Source organism: Sciurus carolinensis, chromosome 13 (assembly GCF_902686445.1).
Source record: "Sciurus carolinensis chromosome 13, mSciCar1.2, whole genome shotgun sequence".
NCBI classification, from domain to species: domain Eukaryota; kingdom Metazoa; phylum Chordata; class Mammalia; order Rodentia; family Sciuridae; genus Sciurus; species Sciurus carolinensis.
Genome location: NC_062225.1, coordinates 16450591 through 16473198, shown reverse-complemented (window position 1 = coordinate 16473198; position 22608 = coordinate 16450591). Strand labels below are relative to the sequence as shown.

The window sequence follows — 22608 nt, the reverse complement described above, 5'->3', positions numbered from 1 at the left end:
CTGGAGTGGAACCAGGCGTTCTGGCTTGCAAATCAGAAAATGATGTCTTCCTCCGCACCATCATTCATTCCTTAGTTTCTTCTGTTAAAAAATCATTGTAATGTACCCATTTTGTTAGAATGAGATACTTATTTTCATGCACTGGGATAATATAGTAATAAATATATAAATCCGCACGTATGCAGTGTGAGTATCACACACCGCCCCCCCCCCCGTCATTCTTGTGCAGCCCACAACCTGTTCAACCATATGGGACAGGCCTGTTTCCTAAGGGGAAATGAGAAAGACAAGAGGATGGCAACCTGGTCTTTGACGGGGACAGAATTTTCAGCTATTCTTTTAGCTGTGAAGGAAGCTGGACTGATTTCATAAAAGAAAATCTGAATCCAATGGACTTTGTGGCCAGCCAGCTAGACCTTGGACTAGTCAGGATTACATCCACATTTCTAAATCAGCGCTGTCCAGCAGAAATACAATACAAGCCACAAATCAAATTTAAAATGTTTCTAGTAGCCATGCTTTTGAAAAGCAAAATTAACTTGAAACTTAAATTAAAAGGTGGAATGCATTTTGATAGCATATTCTATAAAACACAGGTTCTCAAAACATTTTTATTTCAACAAATAATCTACATAAAAAATGCCTGATGAGATCCTTCACTCTTTTTTTTTTCTGCAGTAAGTCTTTGAAAGTCTGTGTGAAACTCAGTGAGCAGCTCTGCAGTGCTCAGAGCCCACCTGCTGCTGCGGCTGTTTGGGCAGCAGGTCCAGCTCTTGGCAGGGAACCCCTCTGTTTATTCTCGATTAGTGAACAACCGTTCATTCTGTCTTGATTTTCCCACATTCTCTTAAAGCCATTCCATATAAAATCTGTCTTTGAGTGAGGGCGTGGTGGCCAGGGTTCACGTATGCACGCAGGGCATTAGGTGGTGTGTTAGAGTGAGGGCAGTGCCCTCCCGCCTGCTCAGGGACACTGCCTCTCAGAACCCCAGCCGGAGCCTGGGTGGACTGCAGGGATGGCCCACACCACTCTCCACAGGGCCTCTGGGTGGGCATTTGGGCCTCAGCACCTCCCATCTCATCTGATCCAGAATTGTGGTCCCTCCCAGGCTGACTGGTCTGGAAGAGGCCTAGTCATGGCCACTGAGGTTGCACTGGCAAAGCTCATGCCTACTTGAGACTAACAGGCACCCAGCATGAAGTGGCGTTGTAGCTCCTTGTTTTGTGCCCATGTCTGTGTGAAGATCAGTGCCTGCCCTTCCTCCTTGGCAGCCCTTGTGCTGAAATGCAGCTGGGTGTCCCGGGAGGTAGAGGAAGGTGCAGTCATGCCCTCTCTTTGGACAGTTTCCCAAAGAAGTGATCTCCTGGACTTCTGAGCTGCTGAGAGAAAAACAGGGGACTGGGGACAGTCTCAGAATGACAAGGGTCATAAGAGTTCTATAAATATTTCTAGTTCTTGGCCTCAAAATTCCCTCTCGTTCATGAAGCAGGCAGGGCTGGCTCGGTAGGGCCGTTCCTGAGTGGGTTTCTGTGGCACAGGATCAGGCTTGTAGAATCCACACAGGGGCCACATGCTCACCGCAGGTGCCCTCCTAAGTGCATGGCTAATGAAATCCGGCCAGGGCCACTGCCAACATGCCTGGCGATGCCTGGCAAGTATTCTGCTCTCGCCCTGCCTTCTGCTAACCCTCCACCTACTTCAGCAAGGAGCAGGTGAGTCCAGGGGACACCCAAAGTGTCCCTCTAGGTGAGGCCCCTGGGCAGGCCTGCATGTTTTGGAGCACCCTCCTCCTCCGGCAGTCCCCAAGCCGCCTCTGGTGGCAGAAATGCCTAGGGCTTTGCTCTGGACAACATGGGGAGCAGGCTACTGCGTGTCCCAGCTGAGCCTGAGCTGCGAGGCTGGGTGAGCCCAGGCTCAGAGTCTCAGCAAACCCCAGGAGAGAAATGCATGTCCTCCCGAAGTGAGGTGTGCTTTCCTTTCTCCCCTCTCACGCAGGCGGGAACAACACTGGTCTGCAAGACTGCCGGTTAATGCTCGTCCCCTCTGTATTCCCAGGTGAATTTTTTCTGTTTTACAGCAAGGCACAAAAAATCCACTGTTGCCATTTGTAGCCAAAGAGCTGAGAGGGTGATGGTCAAATTCTATTCCTTACTCAGGAGCAAATGAACCAGTGCGATCAGCACCGGTGGTGCAGGCAGGCGAGCAGCCAGGCTCTGGGCCAGGCATGACTGGAAGGGGCCCTGTCCTCCCATGGCTACAGCTAGACAGACTTGGGGCACATGCTGGTCGGCTTCACATCTTTCTTGGTGGCCCATCTTAGACTTGCACTTACCAAATGATGATGAAAGGACTTTGAAAGCATTTGGCAGTTCTCCAGGCCGTTTCTCTTGATAGACTTTCTTCAGGAAAAGACAGTGAGCTCCCAGATCTGCTGTTCATTGAGACCAAACCTCAGTGCCAGTGTGGTTTCATAGCACCATTCCAAGCCCTGCTGGAGTTCTATCCAGGCCTTCTGAGCACGTGTGTGAGAAAAACCCAGGATTGATGGGACCCTGGGACACCAGGGGTAGGAAAGTGGGTAGTCTTCTAGAAGCATGTCAGATTATGCTCTGGCATCCCTGAGTGTGCAGAAGCAAGACCTCAGATACAGCTCTGTGCTGGGTGGTGTTTGTTGCTATGGTGGGGGTCTCTGGAGGTTGGTGCTGCGAGGCTGGCACTCTGCTGCTATACCCCCGGGGACTGGCCTTTCAGCCCTACTTCAGGCAGCCCTGTAGTCAGCTCCGCTTGGGCCCACATGTTATGGAGTCCTCCAAGACGACGTAAGTGCTGCCAGCGTGGCAATTCTCTCTGTGGTCTCAGCCCAGATCCAGAGCTCTCCTTTGACTCATGAGCATGTGCAGGAACCTCTCCATGCTGTTCTACCACATCACTCCCTGAGGGGCTGCCCGGTGGCTGGGCCACCAGCCTCTCCTTGCTAGAGAGCTGCTTGCCTCCCCCAGCAGTGCACAGGTCACTGGTGACCCTGCTACCCACTGAAGACCAAGCCTGGAACACCTCCTTAGGCAACGGTGCCAAGGTGGACTAACAATTGGGCTGGGATGGAGACAGCTCTGACCCAGCATTTGTTTAGAGCTTTGGCCGGCACTAAGGGATTCTGCCAGCATCCAGGTTCATTTCGGTTGACCAGGAGTCTGTTCTACTTAGAGATGAGTCTGCTTAGGGTGGTCCTGGGTGACCTCAGGGAGACATCTTTGAAGCTGCCAATCTGGACTGGACCTCTGGAGTCACTGTTGAGTGTAGGGTACCTCAGGGCTGACTGGATTCTTTTTAGTCCCCAGATTGGAGAGGTTGGAGGCACCCCAGGGCATGGGGAAGACCCCAGAGTTTGGAGACCTGGGCGAGGAGGCTGTGGTCTTCAGAAGTTGCAGCAGAGACCATTGGTGGTCTCCCAGTAAAGGTCTTGGGTGCCTTTAAAGAAGGGTCTCGATAGAACTTAAGGAATAATGTGTGGTATCCACAGATCACAGAGTGGGACCCAAATCTGGTGAGACTTTTAAGAAGCTCTGCAGGCTATAAGTTACCCTTTTACACTTCAAAAGTTAATTTTGTGCTTGAAACAACCAACTATCAGATACCACCTATTGTGTTCATTGGTGACAGTTTTCTGGTTTTGAGACCTCACAGACACATCAGTACCAGATAATATGATCATCTCTCAGGGGATCTCTAGGGGAAAGTCACCTGAAGAGAAGGGTGCGCATGGCTCTCATGGGGCCACAGTCAGGCCTCCCAGTTAGAAGTCCCTGAGTCATTGGTCCTTCACACGTTCATCTGTTTACTGCAGGGAGCGTACATGAGCCAGGCAGGGCACGGGGCACCGGGACCCACGGTGACAGAAGTTCAGCCCTGGCCTGGAGGATGGCAGAGCCCAGTCAGGTAACTGTTCAGCTACCTGGTAAATGGCCAACTGCAGAGGACTGCCGGCCTAAGAACAGGGAATATAGGGCCACCACGAAGATGCGTGGTCATTGGGGGACAGGGAAGACTTTCCAGGGGAAAAGTGAGAGGCCCTTCCTACTGAGGGACAGAGGTCAGAGGATGTAGCCCAAGGTGAGGGTCCCATGGTAGGTGACAGGAGCAAGGCGTCTCCCAAAGGGCCTCTCACCCACCATCGCTCAGCACTTTGTTCTATCTGGAGTTGGGCAGGAGGATGGGATTCAAGGCCGGTTCGGAGGCCACGAGTAGGTGCCTTGCCTCCTCTGATCGGAACCCCTGGCTATCTTTATTCTTCCTCTTACAGCAGCTATGCCCCATTCTAAGAGAACTCTGCGGCTCACTTTTATTTAACTGTCTCCTTGGTGTCAGTATTCCATGAGGCACTTACCCTTTCTGGTGACCTCTACAGCAACCTTCTTCAAACCACGAACTCAAAAATGCCCAGTCTAGCCAGGCTCGGTGACACAAACCTGTAATCCCAGCAGCTTGGGAGGCTGAGGCAGGAAGATTGCAAGTTCAAAGCCAGCCTCAGCAATTAGTGAGACCCTAAGCAACTTAGTGAGACCCTGACTCAAAAAAAAAAAAAAAAAAAAAAATCCCAGTCTAGTAGATTTAGCCCAGTGTTTTCATTTCTATTGGATAGGACAGATAGAATGCAATAGGCCAGAATGGGTCACACAGTGCCACACGGTGCCAGTGTGCTGGGAGATCATTGCTGATGCTGTCATGTGTGCTGCACCCTGATATAAAACTGATTTCAAAAAAAGTCACAAAACCATTGGTCCACAGCTCTTAAAGAGTGCCTTGCTCAGAGCCAGCATCTGGTGATCTCTGTAGGCTAAAGAGAGCTGGAAAGCCTGGTGGCCATAAGTTTGCTTCCATGGCTTATGGGAATTTTTTTATTTTATGGGCCAGAGAAAGTTAACTTTAACTTTTTGCTTATGGATACAATAAGTATAACTGTAATAAGTTACAGTTTCACAGAACGATAGAATATCAGAACTGGAAAGAGCCTCTAAGTATCTTTTCATTTAACTTCTGATTTTCCATGATGCTCCTGAGATTCAGAGGTGTTGAAAGATAAGCCAGTTGTCACAGAGCATTGGCAGTAGAGCTGGCATGAGCACTCTGGTCCCCCCTCCCCTCTGTATGGCCACCTCAGCTTCAGTGTGCTGACTTGGTAGCCTTCCAGTCCATGAGGCCAGGACCCCGGTGTGTCTGGCTTGTGTGGGAGTCCCACAGTGAGCCATCCAGGGTAGTGGCTAGCAGTAAGCTGAGTCTGGCTGGAGGGCCCTGGAGATGGGGGATGGACGGGAGGTGTCAGCCTTCAGTTCCACATCACACGCAACTGTATCCGGAACCCGTGTTTCAGTGAAGCCCTTGATCAAGTCCACGTGGATGACATGACCTATGTAACTAAGACCTTGGGAAACAAGTTTGATCTGAGCAGTGTGATCATAGCAACAGCAGTGAGGCCTAGCCAGTGTGGCATGGATGCTGTGGGAAAGGGGTCTGCAGATGAACTTGTTCTTTATTGCCTATGCCCCACCCACTGATATATGTATGTGAATTATATGTCTCATACGTATGTGTGATCCATGACATTTTTTGCTAAAAGGCACATATTATATAGGATTATGATTATATTTTAAAGAAAAGCTCAGGCATGTCCAATCTGAACCAGCCTTGAGGATGATGCTTTTTTGAACAACCGGGCAATTTTTATTGTGGTGAACAATTGCTGGCTTGCAGATTTATTTTCTCTCAAGTTGGGGGCTTCCTGCAATAAGCAGGCCTTCACCTGTGGGATCTCACCTTCACTCTTTCCCAGTGCAGCCTGGGAAGGGGGCTGCTGCCCTTGACCTCTCAGCAGCTGCCAAGGTGTTTCCAGTTTTGAAGCCACGTCTGCACTCCTGCCTTCTCCCTGGTGGCATGAACATAGCCCAGCCAGGACAGCAGGTGTCCTGCTAGGACTGTTGACTCGAAGACACTGAAATCCAGGCAGGTCTGACCTCCAGAACTGAATTTTACCTCTGGAAAAGTCCTCGCTCTGATCTTGGGGGAGGACTTGTCCTTGACTGGCTGGTGGGTCAGACCCAAACATATGGAGACCCATCGCTTGTCACATGCTTCCTTGGCCACAGCAGGATGATACCTGAGGCATCCCTGCTCCTAGGACCATGCGGCTGTTAGAAACCCTGGGGCTGAGTCACTAAGGAGTCTGGCAGTTGGTCAGCTGTGGACTGGGGAAGCCCACGTCCACCCTGGCCCATGCGCGCTGGCAGCTCTGTCATCCCCAGCATGACTGTTGACCACCTGGCTGGGCAGGAGTCCTGGTGACTTCAGAGCTGCTCCTCCCTCCGCAATAGGCCGGCTGCCTGCTGAGAGATGAGGACAGCCAGCGAGCGCTGGTGAGTAACTTCCAGGCTAAAAATGAGCCCATCTGGAAGGCGTGAGTGCCACTTGTCATACGGGCAAAGCTTTCCTTGGATGGGGCACGTGCTAGCGCATCACTTCTGTGACAGGGCAGCCACTGCTTTCTCCCAGCCATGGGTCTCCCATCCTAGGGCAGACGGTGGGTAGAGCAGGGTGGTGGCCTGGCCAGTCAACGTGGAGGTCTGGGATGGATGGAGGCTTCTGTGTGTCTCTCTCAGGCTTGTGAGGCTGGGCCCTCCCTGAGGTTCCCCCATAGAGACTCTGGCCTCTGCACTGGCCCAGGACTTGATCAGTGCTTCTCTGGACCTCAGGTTGATTGTGAATGCTTGTGACCCTTCCAGAGTCTGATTATGGACATGAAGTCCAACAAGGAAGGTGGCCTGTCGGAGGTCACACTGCTAGTAAATCACTGGGCAGAAAAATAGGCCCCTTTGCCACTCCCTGCCCTCAGCTTCTGCCAGCCACCTTCACTTCTGGGTGCCCAGGGATTCATGTCACTGAGCACTCAGGAAATGGACAGGACTTGGAGGGCCGCAGGAACTTGTTATTCAACAATGAGTGGAGATTAGCTTTGGAGAAAGAAGGCAGAGAGACTAATTAACATAGAGGGTGGGCCTGGGGTGGTCCTGGCACGCACTGGGACTCCCATTTACCAGCCATGTGACTTTGAATCCCTTCTCCTCCCTGTGCCTCAGTTTCCTGATATGTGAAATGGGGTGGCAGCCTGAGTTTGGGGGGAGAATGAATTACTAATTTTATGACAGCATAGTGGAGTACTTAGGATGAAAATGTAAGAAATCAATAACTTGAGAATCGATTGAGGATCCCACAGGTATTATGGGATAGATACAGAGTAGGACTTCTTCCCGGAGACTTTCATTGAAGATCAAAAGGAGAGTTGGTTTTGTAATTTTAGAAGAAAATATGCCTGTCATCACCAAATTGAGATGTTGGGCTACTCAAAAATGAATCCTAATTGGTCGATGCAACCTATTTGTGACATGGTATTCATTGGTCTCCTCTACAGTTACCATTTCCTGGTTCATTTTTCCTGTGTCCACCATGGGAATCTGGATAGAAAAGCGTGTGTGTGTGTGTGTGTGTGTGTGTGCGTGTTGCTAGGGATTAAACCCAGGGCCTCACACATGCTAGGCAAGCACTCCCCACTGAGCTATAGCCACACCTCTCTGGTTTTTATTTTATTTTGAGACAGGGTCTCACTAAGTTGCCCAGGTTGACTGTGAACTTGTGATCCTCCTGCCTTAGCCTCCTGAGTAGCTGGGATTAGAGGCGTGCCCCACCGCACCCTGTTAGAACAGGATTCTTCAAGTTTCAGTTCATGCCTGACGATGGAGGAAACAAAAAGAAAACTATTTTAGTCAGAAGTGCAGTTTCAACTGCAATGTTTTAAAACAAAATTCATCTTTTAATAGTAACAGACTCTAGAAATGGAAATCATGTGAGTCACACATCATAGCCTTGGGTTCCTGTCACTCTCCTCCCAAGGCGGGGTTGTAGAGTGGTTTTGTGTGTAATGCCACATGGCTCAGCCATCCTGGAAAGCATGGCTGGAGACGTGGGACACAGACTGGGAGAGGCCAGGAGCCCCTGGGCACGCTGATTCCCACATCAAGTACGCTTTTGTCCTTCAAAAGTCTACTGTCTTACCTGCTTCCTTTTCAGGGCCTATCCTGACATTGCTTATAAAGACATGGGATATTTTTTTCCAGTCTTCCTTGCCCAGAAAAACTCAGCTGATGGCATCAGTTCAAAAGAAAGACGTATATGAGCCTCATAAACACAGGGGAAGGTAATGCTTACGGACCGACAACCTGACACACCCGAAGCAGTGTCAGCGTGGTGGGACATTGCTGGACATCAGAAGAACTGGTGGGTGCGCCTCACCTTAATCATGTAACTCCCGGAAATGCCGAGGAAGCACAGGAAGACGGCAGTAGGGTCATGGTTGTGTTGGTTGTGGTTTTATTGTGTTTGTTCACGCACCCAGGCAGTGGAGGGGGGCGGCTCTGTCACTTCAGTGGGATGAGACAACTTTACCATCATTTCCCTGGAGGCTGAAGTCACTGTTGGCCAGACTTAACTTTTATTTGCCTGATATGTTATATGCTTAGTAATTTCTTCCAGGACACATCTCAACAAACTAGGAGATGTAATTGCGTGTGGTAGAAGAATGAAGCTCATTAATCTTTTCAGAGGATTCACACTCTAGTCGTATTTCAGATAGGGCTAACGAGTCGACTTAATAAAAATGTTATTGCTTAAGGATCTTTTCATAAGACTAGCAGTAATGTGGGGGCTGGGGTTGTGGCTCAGTGGTAGAGCACTTGCCTGGCATGTGTGAGGGCCTGCGTTTGATCCTCAGCACCCCATGTAAATAAAAAAGTTAGATAAAAGATCCATTGACAACTAAAAAAATAATTTAAAAAAGACTAGCAGTAATGGGTGGATCTCTGAACTGCACAGCCTGCCTTCTGCTCATTTGCTCTCTTATTCACTTTAATATCACTTTATAAATACCTAAGGCTTGATTGCTTAATATTAAAATGTGGATGATGTCTTTTTCTACCCATGGAAATATTATAAAAAGTAATTATTTGTTCGTATCTCCAGAGAACCTAATAGGAGATATTGGATGGATGGATGGATGGATGGATGGATAGACAAACAGATAGATACAGATAACTTATCTATCTGAAGGAATTGGTTCAAATGATCAAAGGCCAGCAGGTCCAAAATCTGTGGGGCAGGCCAACAGACTGGAAACTCAAGCAGGACTTGATGCTCTAGTCTTGAGGCAGAATTTCTTTCTCCCCAGGAAATCTGAGTTTTTCTAAAGCTTTCAACTGATTGGGCGAGGTCCACCACATTATCAAGGTACACGTTTGAAGTTCTCTTCTTTACTTAATGTCATTCTGTTTAAGTTTTAATTGCATCTGCAGAATACTTTCATGGCAAATCTAGTCTAGGAGAATAGTACTAGTAGTACCAGGATCAGTGGTCCTAGCCAGCACAGTAATTATCTTCTGTACCTGGGGCACAGAGGCACAGGGAACTTCCAGTTCAGCAGTCAATCCAGGTGGACGCCCTCCTCCCACTGGAGCTAAGAGCTCTAGCAGAGCATACGCTGTGGGAACATGAAGGTAGCTCTGCTCCTGGGTCACTAGGGATAATTGTGGGTGGGGTCGCTCCCATTCCCACCCATGATTCCTGGGTCCACGAGTCCCGGCTGTGGCATGTCCGATGCTGAGGCTGAGCACGTGCAGCCTCCTGAAGAATCTCCTCCCAGCTTCGTAAGGTATTGTCACCTAGCTGGCACTGTAACTGAGTCTCTACAGAACCATGCCACTCTCTATTAAGCCAGCTGCTTCAGAAAATGGGGAGCATTGCAAGACCATGAGTGAATTCCATGAGCATGGGCCCATTCCTGCACATCTTTAACTGTGAGGTGGGTCCCTTGGTCAGAGCAATGTGGTGTGAAGCACTCGGACAGTGGGTAAGGCACTCCGCTAGTCCCTGGATGGCAGTTTGGGCAGAAGCACTCCTTGCAAGGAAGGCAAATTATTCCAGTGGCCAACGCCACCCTTTCCATGAGGACGTGACCGGCCCCGTGTAATCAATCTGCCACCAGGTTGTTGCCTGATCTCCCTGGAGAACCGTGCCTTACTGGGGGCTCAGTGTTGGTCCCTGCTGCTGGGAGACTGGGCACTTAGCAATGGCCATAGCCATAGCCTGGCCATCATCCATGGTGCCGAGCTTGTAGATAACTTCCATTTCTGCCACCGTGGCCATTTGGTTCATGAGCCTAAGGAGTTGACTGGGGACAGAGACTGACTGGTATCCACAGAACAGGTCATTCTGTCTGCTTGATTATTAAAATCCTTGTTTGGCTGAAGTCCCCTTTCGGTGAGCATTTGCATGGATGCAAATATCATTATGTTTCTTTTTCCAGAGAGGGCTCGCCACATATCTTTTTCCAAATTTCCTTGTCACCAACTTCCCAATTGTGTTCTTTCCAAGTCCCTGATCATCCAGCCAAGACATTGGCTATAGCCCACGAATCATTATATAAGCACACAGCTGGCCATTTCTCCTTCCAAGAAAAGTTCACAGCCAGGTGCACTGCTGAAAGTTCTGCCTCTGGAGAATTTCCCTCCACACTGTCCTTCAGGGATGTCCCAGAGAGTGGCTGCAGCATTGTAGCTGTCCACTTCTGAGTGGTGCCTGTGGATCTCTAAACCGGCCTGAGTGTTCCCTCCCCTTGTCATCCGATCATGGGGAACATCCCCTAAGGCCACAGGTGCAGGCTGGGAGGAGGAAGGCAGTGTGGCAGGAGGGGGAACATGGCATTTCTGAACCTGCCTGGACCTGAGCTCAGGTATACCAGTTCCCTTTGAGGATGACTTGCTGCACTATGCATCCAGCTTTATGGCTTAGGGTGACACCAGATCATAATCAGCAGCTGCCAGACTGTGGTCACTTGGTGACCCACAGCTAAGCATTCAGTGTCTTTTAATGCCCAGTAGCAAACCCAAACTGTTTCTCAAAAGCAGAGTAGTTGTAGGAGGAGGAATGGCCGGGCTTTACTCTGCAATCCTACGGGCCTGCGCTGTACTTCACATGGAAGGAAGCGCCAGCCGCTCCAGACAGTGTCTCTGTCTGTGGTAACACTTTAAGCACCATTGGATCGGCTGCACTACATGGGCTGAGTGGCAGAGCAGCCTGCACAGAAGCCTGAATCTGAGCAGAGCCTTCTCCTGTTCTGGGCCCCAATTTGAACTAGTGTTTTGGGGGGCTCAGTAGTAAAGAGGTTGGAATAACACACCCAGGTGAGGGATGTGCTGCCTCCAAAACTCAACAAGCCTGAAGGCATAGGAGTGGCCAGGTGTAACAATTTATCCTTCATTTTGGGAGGGAGTAGCTCCATGGCCTATCCCACCGGACCCCTAAAAACTGGGAGACCGAAAACTACGGAATTTGAGTCAGATTTTCCTACCGTCTAAAACACAAAGTGTCTTACCAATGACTCTAAAGTAATTGCTGCTTCGTGCCTACAAGGTCAAACCAGCACAGTATTATCAGTGTGCTAGACTGGTGTGACATTACAGGAAAGGGACAGGAGATCAAGAAACTGAACTAGATTATGATACAGGACTGGAGGATTCCTCTACTGACCCTGATTCTAGAAGACCCCAAATTTTAGGATGGTGCAGGTGCATTTCTGGCTTTACCAGCTCACAATAAACTGGTTCTGGTGGTCTTTACTAACACACAAAAAAGCATTTTCCAGACTGACTGCTGCACACCAGATACCAGAGGATGTGGCATGTTAATTTCCTTAAGCAAAGAAGCCACATCTGGTACAGCAGCTGCAGTTATACTCACCACTTGGCTAAGCTTACTGTAATCCTCTGTCATTTTCCAGATCCATTTGCTTTATACACAGGCCAAATTGGCAAATCAATAAGTATATATGGTGAGATCCACCACCCTTGGATCCTTCAAGTCCTCGAGGGTGACACTGTTCCTCCAGGAATGCGGAATGGCTTTTGGTGTACAGTTTTTCCGGGTAAAGGTAGTTCTGATGGCTGACCCTTGGCCTTTTCCACACAGCCCTCATTCCCTAGGTCAGGGGACCAATATGGAGATTCCGCCAGCTCTGCTGAGTATGTCTGTGACAATTGTGCCTGCCACAGCTGTGGAAAGAACACAGAAGACATTAGAACACACACTGGCCCCATTGCAAGGAGGACCTGAGCTAAAACTCCATTATCTCCTGGCCTCCATAAGCCCCTGCCCTGACTGCTGGCCACAGTGACGTTTGAGGTTGCCTGGAGGAGTGTCAGCTCAGAGCCAGTGTCCAGCCGTCCCCGAAAAGTCTGGTTACGTTCTTTTTCCCAGTGCACATTTCCCTGGTAAAGTAGATCCTCTTAGGGAAGGCTGGAGGAAAGATTAACAGTAGAAACTTTTGGCATTGTTCCTGAGGTTCTTTCTCAAGGAAATCTGTCTCCCATTTCTCTTAGGGAACCTGGGTATATAAACTGGCTCAAGTCTGGGAATGAAGGGGCTTGTGACTCTTTTTTTTTTTGATTCAGTTAAGACTTCTGCTCACTAGACCTAGAACTCTTCTGCTCACACTGATCAGGTGAATTCAGTGGACTGCCCATCTGTTTCTTTTCTGTGAACACCACAATCAACTAGCCAAATGCTCAGGTCTGCACTAGTCAGACCTTTCCGATTTGATTGCTGCACTGAGTGCTATCTATTATAGTAACCCTGCCCACTTTGTGTTTGCCAATTTAGTGCCACCACTTGACTCCTATCACCCTGGGATCCAATTACTCACAGGTTTCTCAACCCAGTGGCCACAGGTTCCACTGTAAAGGTTGGTCTACAGGGAAAAGCAATCACAGCGCTCTCCACCAATGCCAGGGCTCTCCCCACACATTTATTTTTTACAGTCATGGTGAAAGGTGTATCCTCAGGTCCCTCCTGGGATGGAAGAAAGTGTGAACATTTTAAATTTCTGATTATTGTGTGACTTGGAAACAATAGCTACTTTGGAAGCAATGGTGGAGGAACCCATCATTTCCCCAAGACTTACAGAAGTGGGTGTTCACATTTGCTTCCACTGAAATGAAGCTACTTACACCAGTTGACACCTTAGAGAGCCAAAGCTCCCAATATGGATATTAGGAAAATACCAGGATCATTGGGAAAGATGCCCCTGACAACACTGAGAGATGCGAGGAGCTGTCCATTTCTCAGCATGAATGACTTTTCTCCCTTTTAGAACTCTGTGGTTTCCTGAGCTGGGCTTTAAGGCTCTGAAAGCCAAAGGCGATGTAGACACGGCAGAGAATGTACATTCAGGGTGTTCTTTCAAAAAAAAATTACCTGTACAAGCTGCACCCAGCTAGAGGTCACTAGAAGACACAGAGGCCCTCTTATCACAAGGGCTGCTATTCACGGGGCTCAGTACTGAAAGGAGGGATGTTATCTGCATGAGCAGAACCACTGGACTCCACCAACTCAGCAGTCTATCTGCATGATTTCTAAAGGGATCATTCAGGGTCTATTAAAGTACCTCCAGAGGCAGGCAGCTCACTCCCTAAGGAGTTGATTATATAACTGGACTGAATATTGTTAAAAGGCTATCTTATTGTTGACTCCAAATCTACAGAGTGCACACATATACACATATTCATATGCAGATAAGCATACAATGTGTATAAATGCACATACACATACATGCAAAAAATATACTCATGCACATAAACAGGAATACACACATACATGAAAATGAACATGCATGTAAAGTAGACCTCCATGTACACATGCATACATCATGCTTTCAGCTGTCTATGCCCATACACATGTAAACACGTGGACTCACATACACACATACACATCAGGAAGAAATTGATCTATTCCTGTGAATTCTGCCATCTTACAATGCATTTCCCCTTCTAAAAATAATCCTCCTGATATTAGAAGTCATCCTCCCAAGACATTTTTTCAAAGGACTTTTTTGGGGGTGAGGGTGTAGCTCAGTGGTAGAGTGCTCATTTCACATGCATGAGGTTCTGGGTTTAATCCCCAGCACTGAAAAAGAAAAAAAACAAAGACTTTTTGGGTAATTAAAGGATGAGACTGAGGACTCAAATCCACTGATGATGGAAATGTAAAATGATGCAACCACTTAGGAAGTCGGTTAGTAGTTTTTAAGAAGTTAAACATACCAGTCGCCAGTGACTCAGCCTTCCACTCCTTTTTGCCCCAAAGAAATAAAAACATATGCCTATATGGCACATAAGGAAGTGATCACAGCAGTTTTATTTGTGACAACTTCAAACTCAAAACAGCCTGTTAATTGACTGACGAATGAAAACAAAACATGGTCCATCCATACAGTGGAACACTACTCAGCAATAAAAAGAACTGAGGTGCTGATACATACAAAGATAGAGAAGAAGCATAAAATCATTAAGAAAGCCAGACTGAAAAAAAAAAAAAAGGGAATACATATTGGATGTTTCCATTGATAAAATTTTGGAAAATATGAACTAATGTATAACAACTCAGTGATTTCCTGGGGGTAGGGAGATGCTTGAGCAAAGGTTGGTGGTGGAGGCAAAGCATGTCACAGTGATTGTGTGGCTGTTCAGGGGCAATGCCTATGTCAAAACTAGTCAAGGTATCAAAAGTAGTTAAGACAGCACTTTACTTTAAAAAGAAAAAAAGAATGTAGCATACTTTTGTGAATATGCAAGTTTTAGAGCTAGAAGACTGAGCATGATTCAAATATTTATTTCAAATCAATATTTGAAATAGTACCTCTACTTTAATCCTACTCCACTGCTTCCCTTTCTGGTTGGACCATTATTGAGTCTGTCTTGCATATGAGAATCTTAAAACACTTTCATTTTTCATGCAAACACACCTCTTATGTCATTTAGCCAGAGTGGCTAATCCACACTCCTCCTCCCAGGGTGCAGGCTCATAGATCTGCCACCAGCACCACAGAGGGCTGCCATGGCAGATACAAAGGGACCCTGGAGGGTTTCTCCCAAGAAGATAAATGTTTCAGCCCAGAAATGACACACATCACATTGGCTCACAAATCTCCCAGCTCATTGATCCTGTGTGGATACCTGGCTCAGTTGGGCCCAGGTGGCTCAGAGTTACATCATAATGAAGTTTTATGTGCTTCTGATTAAAGAGATATACATGAGATCCAAATAAGCAAATAGTAATAAGGCTGGCTTTCTCTGCAAATGCTGAAAAGCTTGACCAGTATGTTTTTAACAGACAAAAGAACTCCCAGATCTCATGAAGAAAAACCAGAAAACCAACTTTGCCCTGGAAAGTAAGTCCAGATTCCTCCAGAAGTTCAGGTATGAAGTTGAGGGCCAGGCATGGTCACCACAACCACAGGGAATCTTGATCATGCTTCTGTGAAGGGTCCGTGCCTAGACAGTAACAGTTTTGAAGCATGTTCCAGGATGTGCAAGCTGCAAAAAGAACCTGTGGCAGATGTGCATTATTATCCTGCTGCATGGAGTTGCTCAGGGTTGGCCACAGTAATGGAAAGAATTGTGTGTTTGGGTCACAGCTGAGCCTGTCCTAGCCAGGGACAAGCACAGAGCTGTTATGGTTAGGGAAGGCAGGTCCTTATTCTCAACTATGAAGATTTCTCCTGTCCCCTCAGTGGTAGTTGGGCCATGTCCAACAGACTGAGAAGACCTCTCATCTAAGGGCCCAGGGACCTTTAGAATGACTTATGTCCTTGATAAGAATATTAGGGCCTGAAAGCAAATCTGCAAAGTCTGCAGTGCTGAGGATGTATGAACTCAAGTGCTTGCTGTTAGTCACCCACTCACACTCCATATGTAAGATCAGCTCTTCCAGAGTTTTGCTGGATCATAAGAAGTTCCTCTCTTGGTTTCCAGAATTCACTCTTTCCCTATTGCAAATCTGGGGAGATACCACCGTCTTTAGTGCAGTTGCCCTCCACATATGTCCTGGGAGAAAGCTTTCAGGACATATCCCAGGGTGGGGTCCAGGCCCCAATCATTTGTTTTGTTACCCATTGACTTAATATTTACGTAGTGCCTACTTTAGTAAGCCCTGGCTCAGACAAGTTAGGCTGGAAGAGGACAAGCAGTTTCACCAAGCTCTGTGGAACAGCTCAGTGTCATGTACAACATTATGGAAACCCAGAGGTGGAGCCCCTGATGATCGATGCCTGGAGCAGCCATGTGAAGGGGTGAAGGCACCCGTGACCTCTCCTAGTATGGCCTGTGCTAGGGGAGCAGGGGTCATGAAGGGGTGCAGTTCTGTAGCAGAGATGGCCATAATCAGAGGCCTGAGCCATGGCACCCGGCTCTGTAGGCTGCATCTTAGACCCTTTGCAGAGATCTTCGTTCTGAGTAGAAAGTTCAACAGGCAAAGGGTACCGACATTTCATTCCTCCTGGCTGATCAGAAATCACTTGTTGCCTAAGGCAGAGTCAGTGACAAAAATCATCATAATAGAACAGCCCGTGCCGGGTCAGGAGCTGCTGTGCTTTGTGGGTGAGAGGGCTGCCCCACCTGTTACCAGGACATACACTGGGATGGGGTCCAAGACCCTTCTTCACTCCCCTCTCGCCATCTCAGCCTTCACATCCATCATGTCCTCAGTAGAAAATGGTCCCAAGCGTTTAGTCACGGGAGATAAGCTATTGCAAAGTTCAAGGATAAGTCATCCTGCTCTTGCACAGAGCACATCTTGTTAAACTTTCCCCTGCTTCTCCTTTGCTAAGACTATTTATTCAGCCACAGGGCAAGTAGACATTGGATCACTCTGCAGAAGGCTGGAGCTGTGTGGACAGCAGTCCATGTAATTTGGTCTGAGAAGTATGCCACTTGCTCTCAGGATTACATTAGTGACTCAGGGAAAAGCAGGAGGCCCCAGACTGAATGGACCTGTAGAGCCCTGCACACTTGGATTCTGACTTCTCAGTGGCTTTCCAGTTCTTACTCTCATTTTAATTCGATAATAACTGCATGTGGCTCCATGGTGGTGAATCCTTAGAGAAGTTTCATTGGGACAAGGAGAAAAGAACAAAGCAGGGCAATTATTCAGGAAGGTGCTGCCTGGCCAGGGACTGGGCTGTCTCAGTGGGTGGTAGCAGGAGAGGAGCCTGGTTGGTGGCTCCCCTGGTTTTTTCCTCACCTGCATCTTGGACGTGGTCCCTAGGTTGTGTGTTTCCTGGAAGCAGTTTGCCTTGAGAACCAGACAAAGGCAGGAAGAAAATCCAATGGATCCCACAGAGCTGGCAGGGCCGCCTGGCAGTGCCTGGCATGTCATGCACCGGCAAAAAGTGCTAATGGAAATAATAGCTTCGATTTATTTCAGAAATCCTGGTCCCATGCATGGAGCCTGCTGCTTCTCCCGTATGTAACTGAACCGACCTGCTGCTGCCTTTCTGGTTGGAGGAAGTGATTTCCATCCATCTGTTTCATTTTTAAGAAATATTCAGGCACACCTGACTAAGTAAGAATGTGTTCAGTCTCTCTGGTTCCATTCCAGCTTTCTTTCAGAAGGATGCCAGATTTTACAAGACTGCATTTGAATGCATTTCATTTAATCTAATAATTTACAGAGGCATTGTATTTGTTCTACAGAAAACAAGCCAGAGGCCTATTGGTGATCGAAACACAAAGCAGTTATCCTGGTGGGACAAAGCTGTCCCATAGCCCAGACACATCGTCGAGCAAGCAGGGCTTCTTATCTCTATTCATCCTGCCTTTGGGCCTAATCTCCTTTGAAGCAATTTTAAGAAATTAATTTTATGCTATAAATCCTACTGGGTTAGCAGGGTCTTTTCTACCTTAGTGACAAGATAATGGTGTTGGGACGAGGGGGCAAGAGGACAGTATCAGGCATTGCTCCTGCTTCTCAGATGCTGAGTCCAGAAGAATTTGCAGAGAACTGAAAACTCAGCATTTTAATCCTCCCTCATTTAAAAGTATTAAACCAACTGGACTCTGACGCACTCTTGAGTTTTCCTAGGGAAAGGAAAAGAAGGGAAAGGAGTTCCATACTTGGGTGAACAAGCAACCCCAGGGTCTGGTTAGTATGCTACTTTATGCATGCCGGGGTACCTCTGAGAACTTGGAACTGACCCCGGGCCTTGCCTGAATGGGATCTACCCTTGGCCATGGGCAGCTGTACAAATTATGAAAAATTATGAAATGCAAGTTGACATCATGCTCAGAATAGAGAGATTGCTGGGACACCTATGATTGATTGATTGGTTTTGTACTGGGAATCAAACCCAGGATGCTTTACCACCAAGGTCCATCCCCAGTCCTTTTTTCTTTTTTTCTGTTTAATTGTACATAATTTTGAAAATAGGGTCTCACTAAGTTGCTGAGGCTGATCTTGAACTTGCAATCCTCCTGCTTTGGCCACCCAAGGTGCTGGGATTATAGGTGCATGCCACCATGCCCAGTGAGCCAAGTTAGCTCTTAGCCCTGGATACAGGACAAATCAGTCCATTGTGGAGGAAGGTAAAAGTCACAAACACGTGGGATAGAGTAGTCCCCCTTATACACGAGCACTCTTTCCAAGATGTCATGTGGATGCATGGATAGTAGCAACCCTATATTTAACTATCTTCCTATACATGTGTACCTATGATAAAGTTCAGTTTATAAATTAGGCACAGTAAATTAATAACAACTAGTAGTAAAAAAGAAAAATTATGGCATTATACTCTATTGCTTATTTCTAGAATTTTCCACGTAACACTTTCAGACTGCAGTTTAGACCATGGGTAACTGAAACAATGCAAAAGGCAACTGTAAAGAGGGTCTGAGCCATGCAAGGGAACAGAGTAGTGGAGAGGAAGGAGAAATAGCTTCCTAGATGCTAGTCAAGGTATTGGAGGTGGTTTCCAAAGCACCTAACACCTGACTAAGTCTCTGGGAGGACTGGAGGAGGACTTGCTCCCAGGTGGGCAGAGGAGGGGCTGAGCCTGTGTCCTGCTGCAGCTGCCAGCACTGGTCTACCTGCTCCTCCAACTTGGCCTACTGAGGGTCCCCTGAGGCTCCAACACACCTACCACCGTAGCCCTAGGAGGTCCTTTTCCTGAGGTGTCTTTGACCCTTAGTCCTTCAAAGAGCTTTCATTACTCCTCAGGTGACCTGTCCCTCACAGGCAGAAAGTCACTAGAAACCACCCTTGTCCCTTAAGGGCTGGAGACCAGGGAGGGTGTGACATGGACTTCAGGGCCAGAGACTCTTCATGCCTCCGCTTTGTCTGGGGTGGTTTGGGGCTTCCATCTGATGTGCAGTTCTGCCTCGCAGGGCAAGGCTGGGCAGGACTGGGGCTCTCTGGGGAGGTGCGAATGGCACGTTTGTTGGCGGCTACTATCGCGGGTAGAAGGAAGGGCACAGGGTATGAGTCTGACAGTTGTGTATCAGGTTGGGTGAGAAAGGAAAGCCCTATGGGGTTTCCATGAGCCATGCAGGCTGCAAGGGTGGGCTACTCACGTGCCCCAAGGCTCTGGAGATCGGGGGCTATCCATGTGTTACGCTGCTTGTGACAAACAGGGCACAATCAGAAGTAGGATGTGTCCCTCTGGGACTTGTAACAGTAATGCACGAGGCCTGTGAGCAGCCAGGGGATGAGAGTACCGAGCAGCAACTGCGCTCAGGGGCCACAGGCTCGTGGGCCATCTGCGCTTCAGAACAGTCAGGCTCAGGCGTCCTAGAAGCTTCCCGCTGCCTTTCTCCAAGGTGCCACACCTTCTCTGCCATCATGGGAAACAGCGGGCAGCTCCAGGCGGCTCTGGTAAACTGAGGTTCCAGGCTGTCTGCACACAGGCCATAGCAGGGCAGGTACTCACTTGCTAAATAAATAGCTGAGCCGCATTCCAAAGCCCCAGCCTGCCCTGCGTAGCAGCAGGAAGGGCAGCACCCCCACCCAGATCCCAGAATCGAAACCAACACCATTCAGTGTGGTCTGTAGATCTCCACGGCTCCGGACCATCCTGTTTGTTAAATGGACTCTCACTCCCCCACCTCCTCACTCCCAAAGGAAAGGCACAGCAGGGCTGCTGGCCCTGCTGCCTCCCAAGGGCTCTTCAGAACTCTGCCTGCAGCTTCTCAGGTCTTCAGGGAATGCTGGGGGAGAAGCAGGATGCTGAGAAGCAGCCCAGGTGCACAGGCCCACCCAGGCAACGCCCGCTTCTGCGACTGTACCATAAAAGAGCCAAAGGAGGGCAAAACAGAGCCTGGCACCTGTCATAACCAGGGCTTCTCAACCTTGGCACAATTCTGACCACGTCATTCTTGTGTGGGGGAATGTCCTGTGCATAGTAGGACGTTGGGCAGCACCCTGGATTTCTGCCTACTAGATGCCAACAGCATGCTGCTGCTCTGTCAACTCAGAAAATGTCAACATTGCTAAATATCCATGGGGGGTGAAATCACACAGGTGACAACAGCAGGTATGTAAGCCATCTGTCTCTCACGCCACACAGAGTGGGTCCTCAGATCCACCGTGCCCGCAGCAATGTTGGCATTGATTATCTTGGGCAACTAATTACTCTCCAAATCTTTAACATCCTATCTTCTTTGAAAATAAAAATCCTGTGGTAAAATTTAGCTTGTTAGAACTAAATCATTTTGCTTAACTGAAACTTGATGCCCACAGATGAATAAGTTCTGCAGATCTGCTGCGCCACTTGTACCTGTGGTCAGCAGTGCTGTATTGTGCATTTAAAGATGTGTCGGGCTGGCAGAGCTCATGCTAAGTGTTCTTACCAAAATAAAATTGAAGAAAAATTAGCTTATTAGCAAGTGAAGACCGGAGCGGGCTCCGGGGGAAAGAAACTTTCTTCCTCTCCGAGGAGCTGGGCGTGTAGCTCAGTGGAAGAGTGCCGGTCCTCCTTCTGCCTAGCTCTCCCGAGTTGTTCAAGCCAGCCTCATGCACATCGAGCATGCTCACCCCAATCCCAGAGAACACTGAGGGCGGTTGCACAGTGCCTGGACTCAGGTGAAGATCTAATGAGATAACGTATGTGGATGGCTTTAACAAGTATGGCAGGACCCATAGTGAGGTACTAAGTAGCCCCATGTGGAGTAGCCCAAAGGTGAGGTACTGGGTAACCCAGAGTCAAGGTACTGGGTACCCCAAAGTGAGATATTGGTAAAACACCATCAGACTCCTCAGACAGTTCATACAGTGAAGTCTAATGCACAAACTATTTGGACCTTCAGGTTGAACTGGGCGTACTATGTCAAAGACTTAGAGCTGCTGATCTAATAAGTTCTGAAGATTTCTCAGGGTCTCCATGAGCCTCCAAGAGGTGATTGTGAAGAGACTGACTCTGAGTGACCATGAAACTTGTGGGACAATGGAAACCCTTGAAGCTCACATCCCTTACTCCTCTGGATGCAGCCCATAACACTCACCCAGGAACTGTTAGGACCTGAGCCAGGGGAGAAGACTGCTCCCCGGCCTCTCCAAAGGCACAGACTTCACACCCAGAGACCCACCCATTCAGCCCTGGTCCTTAGAGGATTCTGCTTTCTTATTCCCCAAATCCATCCTGAATCCCTAAGAGGAGAACAGAGTCTTCCTAATTAAAGTGATTAGCCTTATGTCCCCTGTCCTAGTCCCTTAGAGCTGTTATAACAAAATACCATTGACTAGATGACTTATAACCAGCAGAAATCAATTGCCCACAGTTCTGAAGGCTGCAAATGCAAGATCAGCAGACTCCAAGTCCAGGGAGGGGCCTGTTCCTGGCTTAGTTGGTACCTTCTAGCTGTGTCTTCACATGGTGGCAGGAGCAACCAGACTCCATGGGGTCTCTTTATGAAGGACACTAATCCTGGTCATGTGATCTTGCCCTCGTAACCTAATCACTTCCCACACCATTGCACTGGTGGTTAGGATTACACATGAATTTTGAGGGGATACAAACTCAGACAGTAGCTGCTCCCCATCTCCTTGTTGGGGAGCTACACAGAGGAAACCCTCCCCCTGCTGTCTGGTTCCTGCACACTCTGCCCCTTCAGCCATCATGTTGATACTGAAATATGACTAGAATGATCACAAGGCTGAGACCCTGAGGAGAAGGTCCCCTAAGTGTGTCATTCACCACAGGGAGGAAGGAGCCGCCAAGGGCTCTGGGCTCCACAGGAGGCAGCAGCTGATCAGAGGCGGCTTCTGGGGCAAGCCATTTAAATGTTTTTTATGACCTAGTGGCCTTATTAAGTCGCACACTTCCATTGCTGTATTTTCTGTCCTCCCTCTCTCTGTTCCCATAAAGCTGTCTGGCTGTCTCTTTCATACATTCAAACTTGCATGGTTTGGATTCCCTGGCTGTCTGAAATATGTGTCCTTTGAGTAAAATCCTTCCACCTCAATTCCCAGTTATGTTTTAAACTCGAGACGAGACCTTCTAGTTTCGAACTACCCCGTCAGCGTGAAATGTTATCTTGTTGGTTTTTATGACCCTGCTGTTTGGTTTGATTGCATGAGGTTATCTAGCCATCTTCGTGTTTCTAGTAGAAACGTACTGAAGTTCAAGTCTTGGCATCTTTCCTTGAAGAGTGCTTCTCATCTATTATTTGGATGCCTGTGTGACTTCAATTA

General features: G+C 48.2%; 1 protein-coding gene across 4 annotated transcripts in view; it reads left to right on the top strand.

Annotated features, from left to right (window-relative positions):
- Positions 1-22608, top strand: part of Sh3rf3 (SH3 domain containing ring finger 3) — a 347565-nt gene that overhangs the window by 302041 nt on the left and 22916 nt on the right. Inside the window, exon 9 of one of the 4 annotated variants that reach the window (XM_047523202.1) lies at positions 5828-5920. The exons of the other annotated variants lie outside the window; for them this stretch is intronic. Coding sequence (XP_047379158.1) covers positions 5828-5893 — 66 coding nt within the window. The 3' untranslated portion in view covers positions 5894-5920. Of the gene's footprint in view, positions 1-5827; positions 5921-22608 lie in introns of those variants that run through there. 4 annotated transcript variants of the gene reach the window in all.